The sequence below is a fragment of the Diadema antillarum genome, unplaced genomic scaffold (genome assembly GCF_040938485.1).
Source record: "Diadema antillarum isolate AM-2024a unplaced genomic scaffold, OU_Dant_1.0 scf00000223, whole genome shotgun sequence".
NCBI classification, from domain to species: domain Eukaryota; kingdom Metazoa; phylum Echinodermata; class Echinoidea; order Diadematoida; family Diadematidae; genus Diadema; species Diadema antillarum.
Window position 1 is genome coordinate 674671 of NW_027271112.1, and position 19727 is coordinate 694397.

The window sequence follows — 19727 nt, forward strand, 5'->3', positions numbered from 1 at the left end:
AGCCATTTTTTTGCCACATGTCCGACAAGACGGGCACTAAAATGCAAGCACACGAATTTATTGCTTATTTGTATAAAGTGCAATTACTGTTTGATATTTTGATTCCATGGAAATAAAAACATGCAAAATTCATCTTACCCGCTGGAGCATGAGAATTACCAGCATGAACATTTCCACTCCTATAGTAAACCCCCAAACTCCATGGTACGCCTATTTTGTTACTCTGTGTGCTCTTTAAACCCAAAGCCCACTTTCAAAACACTGGGGAACACCTGCCCTTTAATTCATTGGAAGCAGACACTGAGCAAGAACCTTTGATGACTCACACAGTGCTAGATGCACCCAGACAGGGATAGTCTTGTTCAGGACTCAAGTATGATATAGTCATACAGATTTACATTGCAATTGATCAGTCTGGACTGGAGACTAAAACCCCTTTGGGAATATGATAGGAGTAATATCCCGAAGACCCGATAATATGCAAGGAAATTCTGAAATGCAATTATTTTTCAAGAAAAACAGAAATACTGCACCTTAAGATAAGCTGTCTTGGTTGATCATTGCCAATATAGCTTGTGAGGAGGGGATTTTGAAGGGGGGGGGGGGGGGGGTGGAGGGGGCTGTAGTCTCTCTACCCCCCCCCCCCCCAAACTTTTTAGGGTCTTTAAAAAAAAAAATCTTTAAAAAGAATTCACCAGTACCCATAACTTATGTTACCGTCCTTTGATTCTTTCTGTCGAAGCAACTTAAACATGATAATAATTTAAAGATAAAAAATCCCCAGCCCTGTAGAGTACATGATATACACTGTACATGCTTTCTTTCATGTTTCTTTTCACCCATTGCTAATTGCATCAGTGTATATATAAAAGGAGATGCACCCCCATGCTGACAAGCCAATAAAAAAAAAAAGGACAAGGTGTAGAGCAGTAAGCCTCAGGCTGGAAGTAAGTCTAAACCCTGGGGTATTGACAACAGAATGGTTTATTTGTGTATCTTCTGAATGCCAAATTTATCACAGGCTTATTCTCTTTTATCATGTGAGCCATTTGTTGTAGGTGAAATAATGAACAATTTAGGAAAGATGAAAGAAGACAAACCAAAGTTCAAAGGTTGTAGGTTAGTATCTCTCAGACAAAATACATGTTCAGGTTTTTGTTGTAATATTTCATTTAGTAGTGATACCATTCATAGCAGCATTGTTTGTCTTGACAGTGACAAATATAAGTGGTTTGTGCTCTCTTTCTCTCTGATTTTGTCTATCGAACCCCGCGTTCACATTGTCCCCCGCGCCGCGGGGACAGCCTCAAGAGATCTTATCTTTTTTACGACTGACCGTTCACATTGGTATCTCATCTGTCCCCGAGCTGTGGGGGCAATTGGGGCTTGGGGCGAGCTCTGCCAGGCATAGCGCATGCGCACATTTGATGACCACAGCTGGACGCTATCAATTTCGCCCCAAGGTCACTCTCCCCTCCAAATCTTGTCCCCGTACCCGACTTGATTCGCGGGGACGAGGGGACAAGTCCCAGCGAGCGTTCACATTATGGTTTTGGAGGAGAAAGTCCCACAGCTCGGGACTTTCCCCGCGGCGCGGGGGACAATGTGAACGCAGTGTCTGTCTCTCCTTCACACACATGCTTTCTTTTTTTTTTTCTTGTGGTAGTCTGATGAACCAGACTCTAATGGCTGGCTGGGATAACTGGTGGCAGTGAACATTTGTGTGTGTGTGTGTGTGTGTGTGTGTGTGTGTGTGCAAATCACAAATACTTTTCTTTTCATGTGGGTGATGTTGCAGATCATCATCAATCACTGACTTTTTTGTAACGAGAAGTTGCCTCAAGTATCTTTCATGAGATAAAAAACAAAACAAAACAAAGCAAAACAAAACCACACACACATATATGGACGTGTAGGGCATTCGTCCATGGTGTAGTACAAAAATTTCAACTAGCTCATCATTTTGGCAATATCTGTTTATTCATTGGTTGGCATGCTAGTGGTAATTTTATTTCCTGGTATAAATCCAACAAATTAACTTATCAACATTAAGGTTTTAAGGTAATCTATTTATGATTACTTCATTAAAATAAGTTTAAGCTCAGATTTTCTTCATCATGAAGACATGAGGCTCTGAATGCATTCAACTTTTTTTTTTGTTTACTCAAAACGATTATAAATTGACTAATACGTGAATGTTATCACTTCATGCTCCCTGAACATGAAGTTAATTTTGAATTTTAAGTCAAAAGATAATAGCCCAATGCTGCTACTGAATGCTACTCATATCAAACAGTGTTATGTCAGATTTATCGTCAAAGATGGGTTTATTACCTCAGTGTAGTCCTTGAGAAATATTGCTGTGATTTCATTATTGATTTTAAAAAGTAGTACTGTATACGCTGTTATTTTCGGGTACAGATATTTTCCCGAATGAGGGGGTCACAGACATTTTTGCGAGATGTTGTTTTCGCGAATTGACCTAGAGCCCTTCATAAAGGCACTATTACCTTAGTGAATGGTTACATCATCGTGCATTGTTAAATTCGCGGTCGTGAGATTCGCGAAAATTAAACCCTCGCGAAAATAACAGCTTATACAGTAGCTTCTTATGTAAAAGTCATGTGATACAAGTAGGCATTTTAACTTCATGTGAAATCGGCCTCAAAGATACTCAGCAAACTCATGTAGTCATAAATTTTATTCCTGGGCCGCGTTTTATCAAAAGATATATAATCAATTATAGATTTCCTCACCACACAGGCTGCCATAGACTTATGATAGAAATCAACTATATAATCAGTACACCTCTTCATAAAAAACAGGATCCTGATGAATTTGACATTTTTCTGAATCATTATTGACCTTCTTTGAGATATCAAAAACTAGATGAAGTACTCTTTGTTGTTCAGTTCCCTGTGTTGTGATGCATTTCACAACACTGATGATTCCACTGATTTTAATTTACCATAATAACTACAAGGCAAGAACCAGTCAGCTTTGAGTAATTGAGTTGTTGCCAAGGCAACCACACTTTGTTTTTTTCATTTTACAATAAGTGCAGTCATTTTTAGGAAAGGGGCTCGCAGCCTTGTTAGCAGACTGATGCAGGGATTTCAATGCGAGATGCAGGTAATGGAGTCACATTCTTACTGCCACGAGACAGGGAATCATGGGTGTCTTAGTGATTATCGTTTGCTAGTGATTGGGTCTCATTGTTCCATGGAATTTATAACAATGGCTGCGTTTGATTGGATCGACTGCATAATTCTTTCTTTTAGTGAAACGGACTGTGAACCATGAACCATGTTTTCTTCTCTTGGGACTATACATAACACATTTTCCCAACAGGTGTGTTGACTCGACCCGTTTCTTTTTCTCCGCTCTTTGTGTGCATTTCCCACCTACGTTCTCAGCCTTTGTAACCGGAACAGCTGCTTTAGTCCCATCTATTACTGCATATGTTGCTTTTCATATTATGGCAGCATCATTCTTTAATACTGATGTGATAGCAATTGTTTGTGGGGGTGAAGTTCAATCAGTCGTGGAATAAAGCACATGGCAAGCAAAGAGCCATTGTTGGTGGTTGAGTTTGGCCATTGGGTTTAATTGACTCTAATTGAGATACTGTTCTTGCTTTATCTTGGGGAATTTGTTTTGACATACCGGTACTACCAATGCAAGACTAGTGTAGTATGTTTTTGTATAAGACTTATTTTTTTGTAGCTCAGAGATGGTTTTCCTCGTGTGTCCAATATCTGAATCTTTGTATACTTAGGTTAGCTGAGGCTTATAACTTTTTTTTTTCAAAATTTCAGTAGTGTATGAATGTGGTAAATACTCATCTTATATCTTGATAGAGAGTGTACCATACAAAGTTGTCTTGTACACATTCAAAATATTGTGGAAATCTATCATAGAAACAGGAACATTTCCTCCAAGAGTCTGCAGTACGTAGTGTACACTGTACATTTGTAGCATTATATGATGAGAAACGGAATGACCACATTTTTGTCATTAGGAACAACTACATGTACATACCAGTGAAAGTGAAAAGGGATTCTAAGGTGGGCCAAAAAAATTACCAGAGTCTGTGAATTTCTTTTGTTTAATTGACTTGATATTGAAAACTGCCATTCACTGCATTTTTTTTTCTTTTAAAACTAGTTTTTATTTTACCTTTGCATAAAAAATTGAATAGCTTATGGTTGAAAAGATCTTGCAAGGTTAATGAAGTTTAATGTTATTTTATTCCCAGTGATGTGACTATGTGAAGATGCTATGGTGATCGCATTTTTCATCATTCATACTACCCTTACAAAGAAATTAATATGGTATATATACAGCTTTGATGATATGTAACATTTTCACTGCAACTGATTGACAAATTGCCCTACATCAACATAAGTAAGCACCAATTGGCCGTACATACTCGGGTTTGAATCGGAGGATATGTATAGAGTATGTATGCGCATGATTCTGTTGCCATGGCTACTGCTAAAACACTGAATAATTGATGCTGATTAACGTCAGTGTAGGGAAGTTTTTCAATCAGTTGCAATTAAAACAATTTGACACAATAATTCATGAATTTGAACATTTTCACTGTGTGGCATGTAGGTCCTACACAACACACGCTTTGATACTGTCAATTCTATAGTTTCCTATTTTTAATCCTTGTCTTTTCTTATTAAAGAGTATTGTTCTCATTTTGTACACATTATTGATAGCAATGGCTGCACTTGCTGTTGATTTTCAGTGGTAACCTCAAAATATAAAACACAAATGTAGCCATTGTAATTGCTGAGTGCTTTAAATGGCTCACACGTGCCTACATCTCTGCATTGGTATTGTGTCATAAGATTGGAAGAATAAAGTGGGACGTGATCTCATTTGAAATTCATGTAAACTCGGCTGGTGGTAACCGAGCCTGGTTGTCATGACAACCAGTAACACACATGACCCGCTAGAGTGGTGAATAACAATATTAGTCAGGAGGTTATTCAAGGTAGGATGTAGAAACCAGACATCTTTAATCCCTTTTGTCGTCTCGTAGACTCAAACTGCACACTTATGTGTCCAGCGGTTTTAGGTGTGCCAGGACATACATGTTTCACACGATCCTTATGCCAGGGGTATACATAAAGTCACTAATTTCACAGTAACATTGACTGGCTGTACAATCTCCAGATTCAAATTACTTCTCACTGTCATATTTTTCAATGTGTTGTATAATAACAGATTGTACATTCCAACAAGAATCTTATCTAACAATTTAACAGTTCATTGTAGTAGACTTCATTTTGAAGACAGTTTTAATCTGAAATTGTCTCTAGACATGTACATCTTGTAAAGAACAAATGTGTAGAATTCCAAGAAAATGTGTAGAATTCCAAATCAAATATTTGGATACATTTTTATCATATGTATGTGTTGTCTGAACTTTTTCATGCCACTCCTTCACTTCATGTTATAGACCCCTTGTCTAAACATGCATGTATTAATCTGTAGATCTATCAAACAACATTCTGCTTTTGAATTAACTTACTGTAATATATGGTCAATTACATAAAGCATTATAACACACAGCAAATCCCTTACAGAACTTTTTAAACACCAAAAAAAAAAAAAACCCAAACAAACAAACAAAGAAACAAAACAAAAAAAAAAACCCAAACCAAACACGACAACAGCTGTTTATCTGGAGAGAGGGAATGCAATGTAGATTTTTTTTCCCCCGTTGTATTCAAGTGATATAGCCTAATGTTTACTTTAATGGACGTATCAGATATCCTGGCAAACAATGATTTGGCGTCACAAAGGGTGTGTTTATCAACTAACTTCTGGCGCAGAATTAAGATTTCCAATCAAACTTTTCATGGGGTTTCAGCAGTTGATAAACACAAAGCTGTTTTGATTATGGGGTTAGAAATGCATTTCTGAAACCCCCCCAAAACAAACAAACAAACAAACAAACAAACAAACAAACAAAAACGCAATCGCAGACGCATTTGAACCAGAAATGCGTTTCTGTAAAGTTGATAATAAATAATATGCAAAGTCATTTTGAAAGGTGTTTATATATAGCTCAGACCTGCCCACACCGACCACTGCCAACGACAAGCCTCCGCTCCTTGGGTCAAACAGCAGTGGAGCTGTGCCTAGTGACAAGGCCTTCCAAACGACTCACGACAGACTCGATAATATGCAAAAACACGAGAAAGGCGATCCGAAAGACGTTTGCAAATTTGCGTTCTGATAGTGGGTATTGAAATGTGTTTCAAACATGGGAAAGTTGATAAACGCAGCCATATACATACAGTATTAAATAAGAATCATGAAAAATATATCTTTATTACACACTATGATTCATGTGTGGTTACAAGCAACTACCCGGACTATGTACCAGCAGATCTCTATGCAAAAAGGTGTGACTAACAGGAAGACTTCTCTATTGTGTGTGATTTGTTTCCATGGTATTTTATGGATACTGTGAAGAACTAGGTGTTAATCTTGCTCTAAATGTATCACCATCTTTGCATTGCTATATTATCTTGAAAGAAAGCCGTGTATAGGATTGAACCAGCGTTTTGTGTTGGGCATTCTATGATACACATTCATGGCTGAATGATGTGAGATAGAACTTCTCATCATTGATTAGATTGCATGGGATGCATATTGCGGCATCTCATTCAATGATCTCTGACCTTCTTTCTTCTCTACATAATGAAGTAATATACATGGAGTGGTGGTTTCAAGCCCTGGTCTGTGGCCCCACACTGGGATTCAGCCTTATCGTGATATCTTGCACTTACAGCGCTTCTCTTGCTTCTATGTTACATTGAGTCTTGTTGGCAGTATATTGCACCTTACATCAAACTGTTACAGACTTAATGAGAAATCCCTAGCACATACAAGAAAAAGATAGCCATCTGATTATCAAGACCGTGTGATGATTGCACCCCCCCCCCCCCCCCCCCCCCCCCCGATATGAAATGTTTACCAGTGATCAGGTATGAAAGAATAGTCAAAACAAAGTTAATTCTATCAGGGGAATTACGAATGAAACAGCAAAATTTTGTCTTGTGAACGTGTAAGTGAATTAAGCATGTGTTATCCAGTCATGCACAGCTGTGTACCAGCATTCCAGCCAGCAGCATGTACGATTTTGAAACAATATCAACTACTGTAAAATCAAGAATATACGTGGCTTAAAACTTTCGCAGATGGGAGCTGACAGCCTTTTTTTCTGGCATGAAACTTTCGCAAATTGCCATTGGCTTGCAATGCATTGTGTACCAAGAAAAACACAAAAACTTTCATGTGTACAGTTTAGCTTACTTTCGCAAATCTTGGCTTCTCACAAAAATTTTCAAAAGTGCCATGCATATATTTCTGATTTTACAGTAATGAGAAAGATATAAGAGAACTATAAATGTGATACTGATCTGTTTTAATGTGAATGTTAAAATGTTACCTCTTTGGAATATTTGACAGATGCTCCAGGCCGTCGGCTGAGCCGCAGCGCCGAGAACCTTGCCTCGGGAGGGCGCTCTACAACTTTACCATCAGTGGTCCAGACAGGAAGACCGGCCTCGCCTCAGTTCTCCTCCACCTTCTCCAAAGGTCAGTCTTGATCCTACTCATCCCTAAGCCAGCCCCCTTCTCTCTCTTAACCCAGCCTCCTTGCCATCATTCATCCCAGCCCCACTCATATCCTCAGCCCAGCCTCACTCACATCCTTAGCCCAGCCCCTTCCCATCCTTAATCCAGCCCCCTTCTCATTCTTAGTCCAGTCATCTTCTTATCCTTAGCCCAGCCCCCTTCCCATCGTTAGCCCAGCCCCTTCACATCCTTTGCTCAGTCCCCTTCACACCATTAGCCCAGCCCTATTCCCATCCTTAGTCCAACCCCCTCCCATTCTTAGTCAGCCTTCTTCCCATCTGCAGCTCCCTTCCCATCCTTAGTCCAACCCTCTTTCCATCCTTAGTTCAGCCCTCTTTCCATCCTCGGTCCAGCCCCTTCCCATCGTAGTCCAGCCCCTAGCTTCCCCCTTCTTTATTCCAGCCCTCTTCCCATCCTTACAACATAGCTCAGCCCCATTTCCATCCTTAGCCCATCCCCTTTCATATCCTTAGCCCAGCCCCTTCACATCCTTAGCTCAGCCCCTTCCCATTCTTAGTCCAGCCATCTTCTTGTTCTTAGCCCAGCCCCCTTCCCATCGTTAGCCCAGCCCCTTCACGTCCTTAGCTCAGCCCCTTCTCATTCTTAATCCAGCCCTATCTTATCCTTACCCCAACCCCCTTTCCATCCTTAGCCCAGCCCCCTATCTTAGTTCAGCCCCCTTCCCATCTTAGTCCAGCCCCTTTCCATCTTTAGCCCATCTCCTTTCACATCCTAATAGCCCAGCCCCTTTCCCATCCTTAGCCCAGCCCCCGCTCCCATCCTTAGTCCAGCACCCTTTCCATCTTTAGCCCATGAATCATGAATGTAGCCCAATTACATTACTGATTTTCATGTGAGAATATTCTGAGGCACATGTTGAGAAATCAGTCAGTATGCCACCATGTGCCTCCATGAATTCAAGTCCAGCTCTCTTGCACTGATTTCCCTGATGACCAAGGAAGTGGGGAAATGTCTGAATGTGCCGAACTTTGACCTTGTTTCCTCCTTTCTCTGCTGCTGGGTAAACATGAATATTTCCAGCCTGTTGCCACAGACTCCCCTGGGAAGTTTTTCACCACTTCAGCTTCCTCATGCTTCTCCTTTTTAATAACGCTTTTATTTTTTGCTTCTTGATTGGCTCAGAGCAAGAAGGTCATTACGCCACCCTGAGTTGCATCACATTTGTGATACAGTCAAACCTGTCTATAGCTGCCACCCAAGGGAGACGAAAAAAGTGGCCATTATAGCCAAGTGGCTGCTATAGACAGGTTCATAACATGCTTTTTGTCTCGGAAGGAATTGTTTTTATTGGTCATTTAGTGGCAGGTAGTTGCTATAGACAGGTGGCCACTAAGACAGGTTTTGCTATATTGTCATGTACAGGCTATGCATTCATATACAAACTTTAGATAAATTTCAGTTTCAACTCTCAAAATATGTGATTGTAGTACAGGGAGGGGCTTACAATTAAGGATCAGTTTTATTTTGCAATGGTTAAGGTGCAAAGGCTAGTACACATCTATAGGGACGTTTTAAGCAAGAGGAGTGATGAACTGTAAGCTGTCTGATCATCTGAAGTTCAAAAGGTTGTTGATGGCATCAAAAGGGTTCTGATTCAGTTGGCACTGTGTCTGTGTGCAATCAGGCCACAGTCTTGAAATGGTTGGGCATCGGTTCGGTCCTGTAGTACTGTTAAGTTCTGAATCCTTATTACCATTTGCAGAAAGGATAGAAATTTGGAACTAAGTGTTTTTTCAGGACAAAATCAAATCAAATTAGATGTGGGATATTAAAGATGTATCTAACTTTTTTGAAGGCCAACTATTTAATTGCTTGTAATTATTTTATTCTAAAAAGATCTCAACAAACACAAGGCAGTCAGTATTTTTAAGTGTCACATTATGCTATTTTTGTTGCCTGTATTTACATGTATAGCTAATTTGGCCATTGATACTTTATTTACAAACAGAGAAGAGAGGAGTACTCAAAATAGAAGAAAATAAACATCCTTGCCTTGAGGGTGTTCATGAGAAAGGTCAGTTTATGAAATGACTGAATTAGGTCAGGTGACAGATAGCCGTAACCCGAGCTCAATAAATGTCAGTCATGATTCATGGACTCTCGAATATGAGACACATTAATAGAATGGATTCATCTTATCCCTGTTACAAGACATCACAGCTTGTATACAACGGTAGTGTGCAGGTTGAATATACTGGTATCATGTGATATGTTTATAGAGAGATGTAGATGGATAGATAGATAGATAGATAGATAGATAGATAGATAGATAGATAGATAGATAGATTTATAGAATGGATTCATCTTATCCCTGTTACAAGACCTTACAGCTTGTATAGTAGTATGCAGGTTAAATATAGTATCTATGTGATATAGAGATAGATAGATAGATAGATAGATAGATAGATAGATAGATAGATAGATAGATTGATAGATTGATTGATAGAATGGATTCATCCTATCCTTGTTACAAAGCCTGGAATACAGCTTGTACACAGATGTAGTATGCAGGTTAAATAGGCCATAATACGTGTATCATGTGATATCTATATCATGTTATAAATAGATAAATAGATAGATAGATAGATCGATAGATAGAGAGGGAGGGGAGAGCATTGAATAACTTTTTCAGCTGATCAGCTTTTAGAGTCATTACAAGAATTACATATTGCAGCTGGCAGGGAACAATTACTATACTTTCATTTCCTTATGATGCAAATGAAAATGTTATCAAACATTCCTTTTTTTTTTCTCATTACTCGAATACAGTCATCAGTGAGTTGTTAGAGAGTGTTTAGATGCTGAGAGAGAATGGACATTGAGGAAGTAGTTTGCCAAGATTAATCACAAGTTCCTGGTTCAAATCTGGGGGTCAGTTAGTGTTGGCAGAGTTTGTAAACACACATTTCCCTCTCTCCCTATGATTGCCAGCTGCTCTGTTGACATTGTGCATAGATGGTTTGGGACTTTCCCTCACTAGTACAATGCAAGTTCTTCAAATATGATGTAGCGTAAAAGAAATAAAAACTGTGAGCACACTGGATGCTCCTGCTGTATGTAAAGAACAACGCCCCTTCTGAGAAAATGCATGGATACATATCACAACCCATATATATCACTTGAAGATTCTGGAGTGATCCCTGAGGTCACTCTAAAATGAGTGAAATTGATCATTTTCACTCAAAATTCACTCTTTTCTGTTATTCACTCCTTCAAGAGTGAACATTTTCACTCATTTTATTATTTCTTTTTAGAGAGTATGCGCTATCTGGAAATGTGGTTGTTTTTACAAGGTGTAATATGTTTATGGGAATATGGATAATAGCAAAGGTTTTCCAGTCCCATATCAAATTGAAGTCAGGTTTTTGGAGTAAAGATGGAATGAATTTCATGTAAGAAAGAAGTCCAGTCATGTGCATCACAACTATTCACCCACAATCTTTTCTTCAAAGGTACAAAAACTAACATAGAATATCAGAAATGATTCAAAGATATTCAATACAGTATTACCTGGGATTGCAGCAGAGCATGCTATACAACTGTAGGTCCCTCTCTTTTTCTTCTCTTTCCATGGTAACAAACCGTTTCTTCTGCTGTTAACTTTCTGTGTGGTGACGTAGTGAGGAGAATTCAACACTCTGTTTATTTATGTCTTTCCCCAAATTATCGCGGTGCTCATGACATTTAGTGTCAGCCAGATATAGTTTGTCATTAATGTTGAGTGCATGCCTGCTAGTCACATGAACACAAATCATGAATTCTGCCCCAAGGTTTCTGATTCTCCCATAAATGTTCAGATCCCACACCTACCTTTACACTATTCATAGAGAAATGTTACAAAAAAGTCCTTTAAAAACATTATTATTATTATTATTATTTTTTTTTTTTTGGGGGGGGGGGGGGAGGGACTTTGTGAAATAAATGTTATCCATGGACTTGAAATTTTGGTATACAGACAAACTAACTCATTCTGCTCAAATCCTGAACCACCCCATGCTTAACTAACTTCACGGATTTTAAAACATAGCCTAAATATTTTACTCTCAGATATTAGATGTTTTGGTGAATCTGTACCAAAACTAATGTAGTCCCTTACACTGTCATGAAAAAAAGTACTTTCAGCCTGGAAATGGAATGTTGACAAATCTACCATCTACTACAGCTACTTAGTTCTTGTCAAAGTGGCAGATCTTACATTAACTTTATAATTTTTTTTTTTCCCAATTCACCTTAGTTCCTTATTACAACCTAATTTTAAATAGCTATGTATGTTTGTCATATTCTGGCCATGATCTCCAATAGGGAAACTCAATGACGATGCTATTTGATGTAATGATAGATGAATGAAATACTACTTTGTACATACTGTATGTACACCTATAAGTGATTTAAAAAGGTCAATTTTCAGTCAGAATTTTAGATTCAGCGAACTTCACAGTGACAAAAATATGAATGTAGGACCCTAGTTGTAGTGTTAAATGAAAGAGATTACAGTACATGAGAAAGCAGGGGTTTGCCAGTCGACTGCACACTTTGGTTGAATTGTTCTAGTTTGTGTAAAGCTGTGAAATGCACACAAGAATCCCAGCAGAAACTAACTGATGCATTCATGAGAAACAGATGATATTATTACCCACGCCGATGAAAATCGGCAGGGGGTTATGTAAAGGGTTCCGTATGTTTGTTTGTTTGTTTGTTTGTTTGTTTGTTTGTTTGTTTTTTTGTTTGTTTGTTTGTTTGTTTGTTTGTTTGTTTGTTTGTTTGTATGTTTGTTTGTTTGTTTGTTTGTTTGTTTGTTTGTTTGTGTACAAGATAACAAGAGAACGGGTAAACGGATTTGCACGAAATGTTCAGGGAATGTTTGGATAATGACAGGAAAGAATCGATTAGATTTTGGTGATAATCGGTTGACCCTTGCAAATTCTGTGTGACCTTGAAGTTTTGACCCCATGGTATAGTGACCATTCCGAAAATTTCCCGTTTCTCACTTTGCGATTTTCCGCTACCATACGAACACATAAACTCCCCAACGATCCGACTTCGCTGCTCAAATGTTCGTAAGAATTCCGAAATTTACGTTTAGGCCTATTTGAGGGACTATGTCCTTCTAGATTTATGAAAGTTCGTTCTCCGTCATCACAAACTGGCCCGTATTTTGATGATTTTTCAAATTAACATTGATTGTTTTTTTCGTTGGAGGAGCATTTTGCTCGGTCGCAGTCACACTGCACGATATGCGTGCTCAATGTCAATGCGTGTGCAAGGCCGCTGAAAATGCATCGCGCTCTACACTGTTGGTGCAAAATTGCACCGGGGACGTTGCGGCGCTCGTTGGTGGCCGAATACTGGTGCAGTAGACATTTGCATTCAACCCTTGCATTGAATAATTCCCGTAGACACTAATCATAGGGGTAATTGCCTAGGGGGTACGTAAATTTTGTTTTTCTTTTTTGCTTTTGTGGATACCATCAAAGATCGTACACTCATACGACCTTTGATATTTGATGATTTTTCAAATTAACATTGATTGTTTTTTTCGTTGGAGGAGCATTTTGCTCGGTCGCAGTCACACTGCACGATATGCGTGCTCAATGTCAATGCGTGTGCAAGGCCGCTGAAAATGCATCGCGCTCTACACTGTTGGTGCAAAATTGCACCGGGGACGTTGCGGCGCTCGTTGGTGGCCGAATACTGGTGCAGTAGACATTTGCATTCAACCCTTGCATTGAATAATTCCCGTAGACACTATTTCATAGGGGTAATTGCCTAGGGGGTACGTAAATTTTGTTTTTCTTTTTTGCTTTTGTGGATACCATCAAAGATCGTACACTCATACGACCTTTGATATTTGATGATTTTTCAAATTAACATTAATTGTTTTTTTCGTTGGAGGAGCATTTTGCTCGGTCGCAGTCACACTGCACGATATGCGTGCTCAATGTCAATGCGTGTGCAAGGCCGCTGAAAATGCATCGCGCTCTACACTGTTGGTGCAAAATTGCACCGGGGACGTTGCGGCGCTCGTTGGTGGCCGAATACTGGTGCAGTAGACATTTGCATTCAACCCTTGCATTGAATAATTCCCGTAGACACTAATCATAGGGGTAATTGCCTAGGGGGTACGTAAATTTTGTTTTTCTTTTTTGCTTTTGTGGATACCATCAAAGATCGTACACTCATACGACCTCTGATATCATCACACTCTCGGCTTGCTATAATCAAAATATCCCGCAAGAAAACGGCGTATTTCTCGATTTTTAGCACTTTTTCCGCGACCCGTCGCGTAGACAATACTCTTAAAACTGGACTTAATTCGCGCGCGCTTGGAAAAGTTCCGATTCTGCACTTTTGACGGTGGAATTTGGGATTTTCGATGGATTTTTGGAGGAGACTTAAGGACTTTCCTGTACGTGAATGAGTGTTAATACCGTATGTGTAATGATGTGATTTGCGTGTGATGTGACTGTAGAAGCAAAGATCGTACACTTCAGTGTACGATCTTTGGTAGAACTCACTGGCTGGTGATAAAGCACACTGGCAATTAAGTGGCCGAATTCTGGTAGATGACCGAATGCACATTATGTTTACCCCGACTTTGTACTTAGGCGTGGGTCTGCCGCCTTTGACGGCCCCTCTCTAGTTCTCTGTGTTTTCATCTCTCTTTTCTAAGTGCAATCATGTATTGTGATTATCATGTAGACAAGGACATTCTTCATCCGGTTTGATAATGTTAACACCTGCAGTGATCCCAGTTGTTTCTTTGTTGCAGTATTTTGTACTCCTTTACAGCATTTTAGTCTTTATATCTATTGCAGGAAAGGTAACAAATACGATTGTACTTTAAAAAAAAAAATATCCGTTTTCAGCCCTCAGCATACTGCAGTGCTGTTTGTAGCTTGGCATCCCTGCACACCTGCTCAAAGAGAGAAAACAAATCTTTTTTTTAATCTAATAAAATATTGCCATTTTGAGCTTCATTTAACCTTAATGTGTAATAGCCCTCCTATGGTATCATACATAGAAGCATCTGATCTCTTTTAAAGGAGAGTGAAACCCAATTGCACTGTGGATTGAATAAATGCAGCAATATTACTGTAAAAAGTGAATGCAACAATATTACTGTAAAAGTGGATATTTTCACGAGTAACAGCTTTGTGCTCGGCCGGGTAAGATGAGTTTTGAATGTTTTTAATTCCGGGGAATCAAGATATGAGCTACTGAAACAGATAGCAAGCAAAAATATTTGGGTGCTTTTATATTTGGGCTAGTTTCTGTTTGCTTGAAATGCGCAAAAATTTCAACACCTCAAAAATTTCCACTCCTGCAATAGTAGAAAACTTTAGTGAAGTTTGAGGAAAATCAGACAGTCCACTCAAAAGTTATAAGTTATCAAAGTTTTGTTGGCACCATCTCTGTATGACAAGACTGCAATAGTTCATGATATATTACTGCAGAATAGAGATTAAAGATGAAAGAGGATTCAACATATTTTCACTTTTTTCTCATAATGAAGGAGCACTTGACTTTATGCTTCTTTTAGAAAGCAGAGGGAATGATATTCCCCTTAAAGCATGTCACCAAAAGGTTAATTAAATGTGTAGGCACTATTTTTCATTTAAAAATGTTATTTTTTTTTAATTCTCTTTATATTTTATTTAAGTCATCATCCTGTCGGGATGTCACAAAATGATGTAGTCTCCTAATCCAGCGATGGCAGCCCCCAAACTTTATAAATTCACAACTTTTGAACGGACTATATGATTTTCCTTGAACTTGACTGGTGTGTTAAGACTGATCTCAATTAATATTGCTGCATTTGCTCTATCCACATTTTTATTTGGGTGTCATTTGAAGCACCACTGATGACTTGTAACATCAGTAGCATTTGGATATTGTGGTCATGAGAGGGTCAAAGGTCAAGTTGACCGCTGTGATAGTATTCGACCCAAGTGTTTCTCATTTCCGAGCTCTGTCTCACGCTGCTCCACAGTGGAGAGAGATGTTATGACGTGTGTGTGTGAATTATTGAGGTCATGTGACAGCTAGCATTTATGCAGCTTGCCATTCCGTCTGATTAGGGTAGAGTGCTCCGTCTACAAATCACAACCGGTAGAATTGGCGCTGGGATGAAGAGTTCTGACAGGCAGCAGATTTAGGCCTGCAAATTCATAGTAGTCAATCACTCCATCCAACTTTAAGAACTAAGCTTCGGTTTTTGAGTTGCTGTATGCATCGGCACTACAGTCTGTGTGAAAAAAAAAGAGTACGCTTTTCACTCACTGGCCATCTTCTCTCAGACTCGTCTGCCCCATTGATATCTTCCTTTTATACAATGCAAAGATGATAAAATGAAAATTAGGCTTGTGAAATATCTCCTCTTTCTTTTCTGCATTCTGAAGACTTACCTCAGTCCCACAGCTTTCTATTTAGTGTATGCTGGTTTGATTGTCAGATGTATTTTATTATAAAGATCTTATCGTATATCGATGCTGCTCTGTATTCATTTTCTCTCAGTGGAGGATTGCAATTTCTTGCTTGTAGGTGAAAGAGTGAGCATAAATGAAGCAGACACCATTGAACAAGACGTGAGATTCATCAGAAAGACAGCTGTACCTCGTATCATGCATTTAGATTCATCCTCAGAGGAATGAAATATTTAGGACATTATGTATGCAGCTCAATTATTGATGCACACATGTAGCTCCTCACAGCCAACCACTATCCGCTCAGACGATGTCTCTGGGAAGAGAACAGTTTTTTTCTTTTCTTTTTTGATTACCTGCTTTCCTTGGGCAAACCTGATGTTCGCTCAGATGCCATCTTAGGGACTCTCAAGGGGAAAGTGACGTCAATAGCACTGAGCTCCAGTTACTGTCAGAAAACCTGCAATCCTTAACACGCCATCAGTAAGATAAAAGACATCTAACCATCACATTAGACTTGTCTTCATTAGACAGAAGTTTCAAAATGCCTCATGATTTTGCAGTTAGGAAATTAGCCCGATATAAAAACTAACCCAATATTTTATGCAAAGTAGCATGCTATTTGATCACGAAAATTTTCCTCGAAATATTGGTCTAGTTTGTGAAATTGCACGCTATTTCGTGAATTAGTGCACTGTTTGGAGTATGTCTTCATCAGCCCAGCATTTTCTTGGTCCCATGCTTCCAATTCAGCCGCACTCGAGCCCACACAGCTCGGGCACTGTGGTCTGACTGCGCAGAACTCTCCGTAGAGTTTGGTAGCGAGTCAAGAGTAATGATGAAAACTTAGGGCTAATTTTTCAAGCGGGCTGGTTTCGGGCTGATGAAGATGCACATTCGTAAAGTAGCCCACTGGTTTGAACTTCGGTAGTTTTGATGAAGACACACCTATAGTGATTGTTGGATTGCATGAGAAGGGCTCAGTTGTTAAAGAACAAGTTCACCTTCATAGACATGTGGGTTGAGTGAGTGCAGCAATATTAGTAGAACACATCAGTGAGAGTTTGAGGAAAATCAGACAATCCGTTCAAAAGTTATGAATTTTTGAACTTTCTGCTCAGTTACGGCTGGATGAGAAGGTTATAGCTTGTGATGTCACATGTGTACAACGATATGATGAAGTGATGTCACATGTGTACAACGATATAATGAATGAATAAAGAAAATTCAACATATTTTCACTTTCCTCGCATAAGAAAAGAACACTCCACTTCTCTCTTTCAGAAGGCAGGGGGAATAATATTACCCTTAACATACCTGGTACATGAGTAACAAGTCAAGATGTGCACTTTATTCAAAAAGTTAGGTTTTGTGAAATTCTCTTTTTATTTTCCTTGTATCGTTGTACGCATGTGACACCATACACTGTAGTAGTCTTCTCATCCAGCAGGGACTGCACAGATACTTTAAGAATTAATAACTTTGGAACGGATTGTCAGATTTTCCCCAAACTCTCACTGATGTGTTCCACTAATATTGCTGCATTCACTCAATCCACATGTCTATGAAGATGGACTTGTCCTTTAACCTGTTGAGAACGAGTCCCGAGTATACTCAGGCAAGCATCTATGGGAAATGCGTGTTGTAGCAAAATCATTCCGTCCTCAACGGGTTAAGAGTTTGCAGACAAATTAGAAAGAGTTTTACACTTTATGCTTTCTGTCCACTTTTTATCTCTTTTATATCATGAATGATTTTTTTTTTCCTCCCTATGTGGAGTTATTAAAATCATCCCTATGTGAGAAATGGCTTTGTGTGAAGGTGGTATCACACCTTTGGTGATTATTCCAATTTCTAGAGGAAACTGTGATGCCTATGTGTGAGAAAAAAAAAAGTATCGAAGGTCTCCAGTGAGGAGAGAGAACGAATGTCTATTTTGGAGAGTGTTTATTGGATGGTGTTTGTACACCTGGGCTGGTGAAATACCAACCATTAAATGACGGGTGCATGCTTGATCCGCCATATATTGAGAGACAAGTACTTACTGCTGGTGTAAAGTAGGAAATAATGCACACACACACACTGTTTATGTATGCTCATACTCTATAGACGTTCATTGATGTCATAGTTTTGGGAAAGAAAGGGTGACAGAAACCCAAGTGATAATTATGGTAGTGTGAAACAATTATCAAAGACAAGTGCTGGGGGGGGGGGGGGGGACATCCCAAAGGTTTTTGAAATGTATAATATGCTTGGTGTCATGTTAATGATACATAGGGAAGTAAGTTTCTTATGGCTGAGTGTTTACAGGTGATTATTGTAATTTGATGGCATCTGATGTTTATGTCAGGTAGTTTAATGATTCTGTTGTCGTTTTTTTAATAGGACACACTATTTTGGGGTACGCTTACTGTATCCAAACACTTTCTGAAGATTAATCACAGTTCCAAACATATTTCAGGCATTTTCTGGCGAAAGATATAAACACAGCCATGTTTTTATTCATGGTTTGAATCACCAATAGTAAGACAATTTGAAATGTGTTTGAGCCTCAAATGCATTTCTGCAAACTAGATAAATTTTTCTATCATTTCCCCTTGAAAACTGCACTAGACTTTAATGCTGTGATATTTAATAGAGAGATATCCTGTTTGTGTCAAAGCATGTTGTGATGTTTGCTGTCTGAAACTCAATTCCCTTTAATGATCGATGATGTCAAACTGACTATTGTTTAAAGATAATTTGTTTTCATTTTGTGCTCAGTAAGATGTGGAATATTTGGTGTCGATGTAATCGATGCTTAATTGAGACGTTGGATGAGCCAAGGTCAGATAGGAGAAGATGGAATGACAAAGAGAGGGAAGATCAGAGGAAGGAGAGATTGACAGAAGGAAGGAGGGAATGGTTGTGTCAGTGAAGGTAGCATGGGAATGTCAAGTTTGTTAACTATTGGGTGTCACAAACACTGCCCAGAGGGTAGGATGGACCAAGGAAAACAAGTAAGGTGGACTAATGGATCCTATTGGTTGAGATAGGGAACTGTTTGAAGCAGGTGCATCCATTGATTTCTTGGAAGACAAGCAGCTTCTGGCAATGTCCTTAGTAAGCTCCCATGTGGTTGGGACTGGTTACCTCGTTGGGAAAACTGTGTGTGACAAATATGTGGGGAAGGGGGCTGGAGCATTGATCCTACCCTACAATGGACAGTGAGCTCCAAAAGTTCACGGCCATGGAAATTATTGGAGAGGGGAGGTGCTAGCAAAAATAGAGGCATGGAAAATGAAAGAGAGAAGGGGGAGAAGGAGAACGTGAAATCAATATCCAGACTGCATGGCTCAATACAGATAACTATAGGAGTGAGTGCCTGCTTCTTCAGTCCATAAATGTGTTTTCTTGTGGTCGGCTTGGACCATAAAGGGTCTTGGTATATATTCCTCTTGCCTTTCTGTTCCATGACGATGGTATAAGGTTGGTTGTTCATCTGATCTAAGCTCTCAAACTTATTGACTGTAAATTTGACCCAACTGAAGAGGAACAGTGAAGTCTTGCCAAGGGAAATATATCGCTTGATTTTCATGTGTTTGTCTACGCAAGTGGTAAGTATAGGTTGAGCTTTTG

General features: G+C 39.2%; 1 protein-coding gene across 3 annotated transcripts in view; it reads left to right on the forward strand.

Annotated features, from left to right (window-relative positions):
• LOC139724610 (transmembrane and coiled-coil domains protein 2-like) overlaps positions 1 to 19727 on the forward strand; it is a 134229-nt gene that overhangs the window by 37183 nt on the left and 77319 nt on the right. For all 3 annotated transcript variants that reach the window (XM_071635746.1, XM_071635745.1, XM_071635747.1), the window contains one exon: positions 7498 to 7626. In XM_071635746.1, the coding sequence (XP_071491847.1) occupies positions 7498 to 7626 (129 nt within the window). The remainder of the gene's footprint in view (positions 1 to 7497; positions 7627 to 19727) is intronic.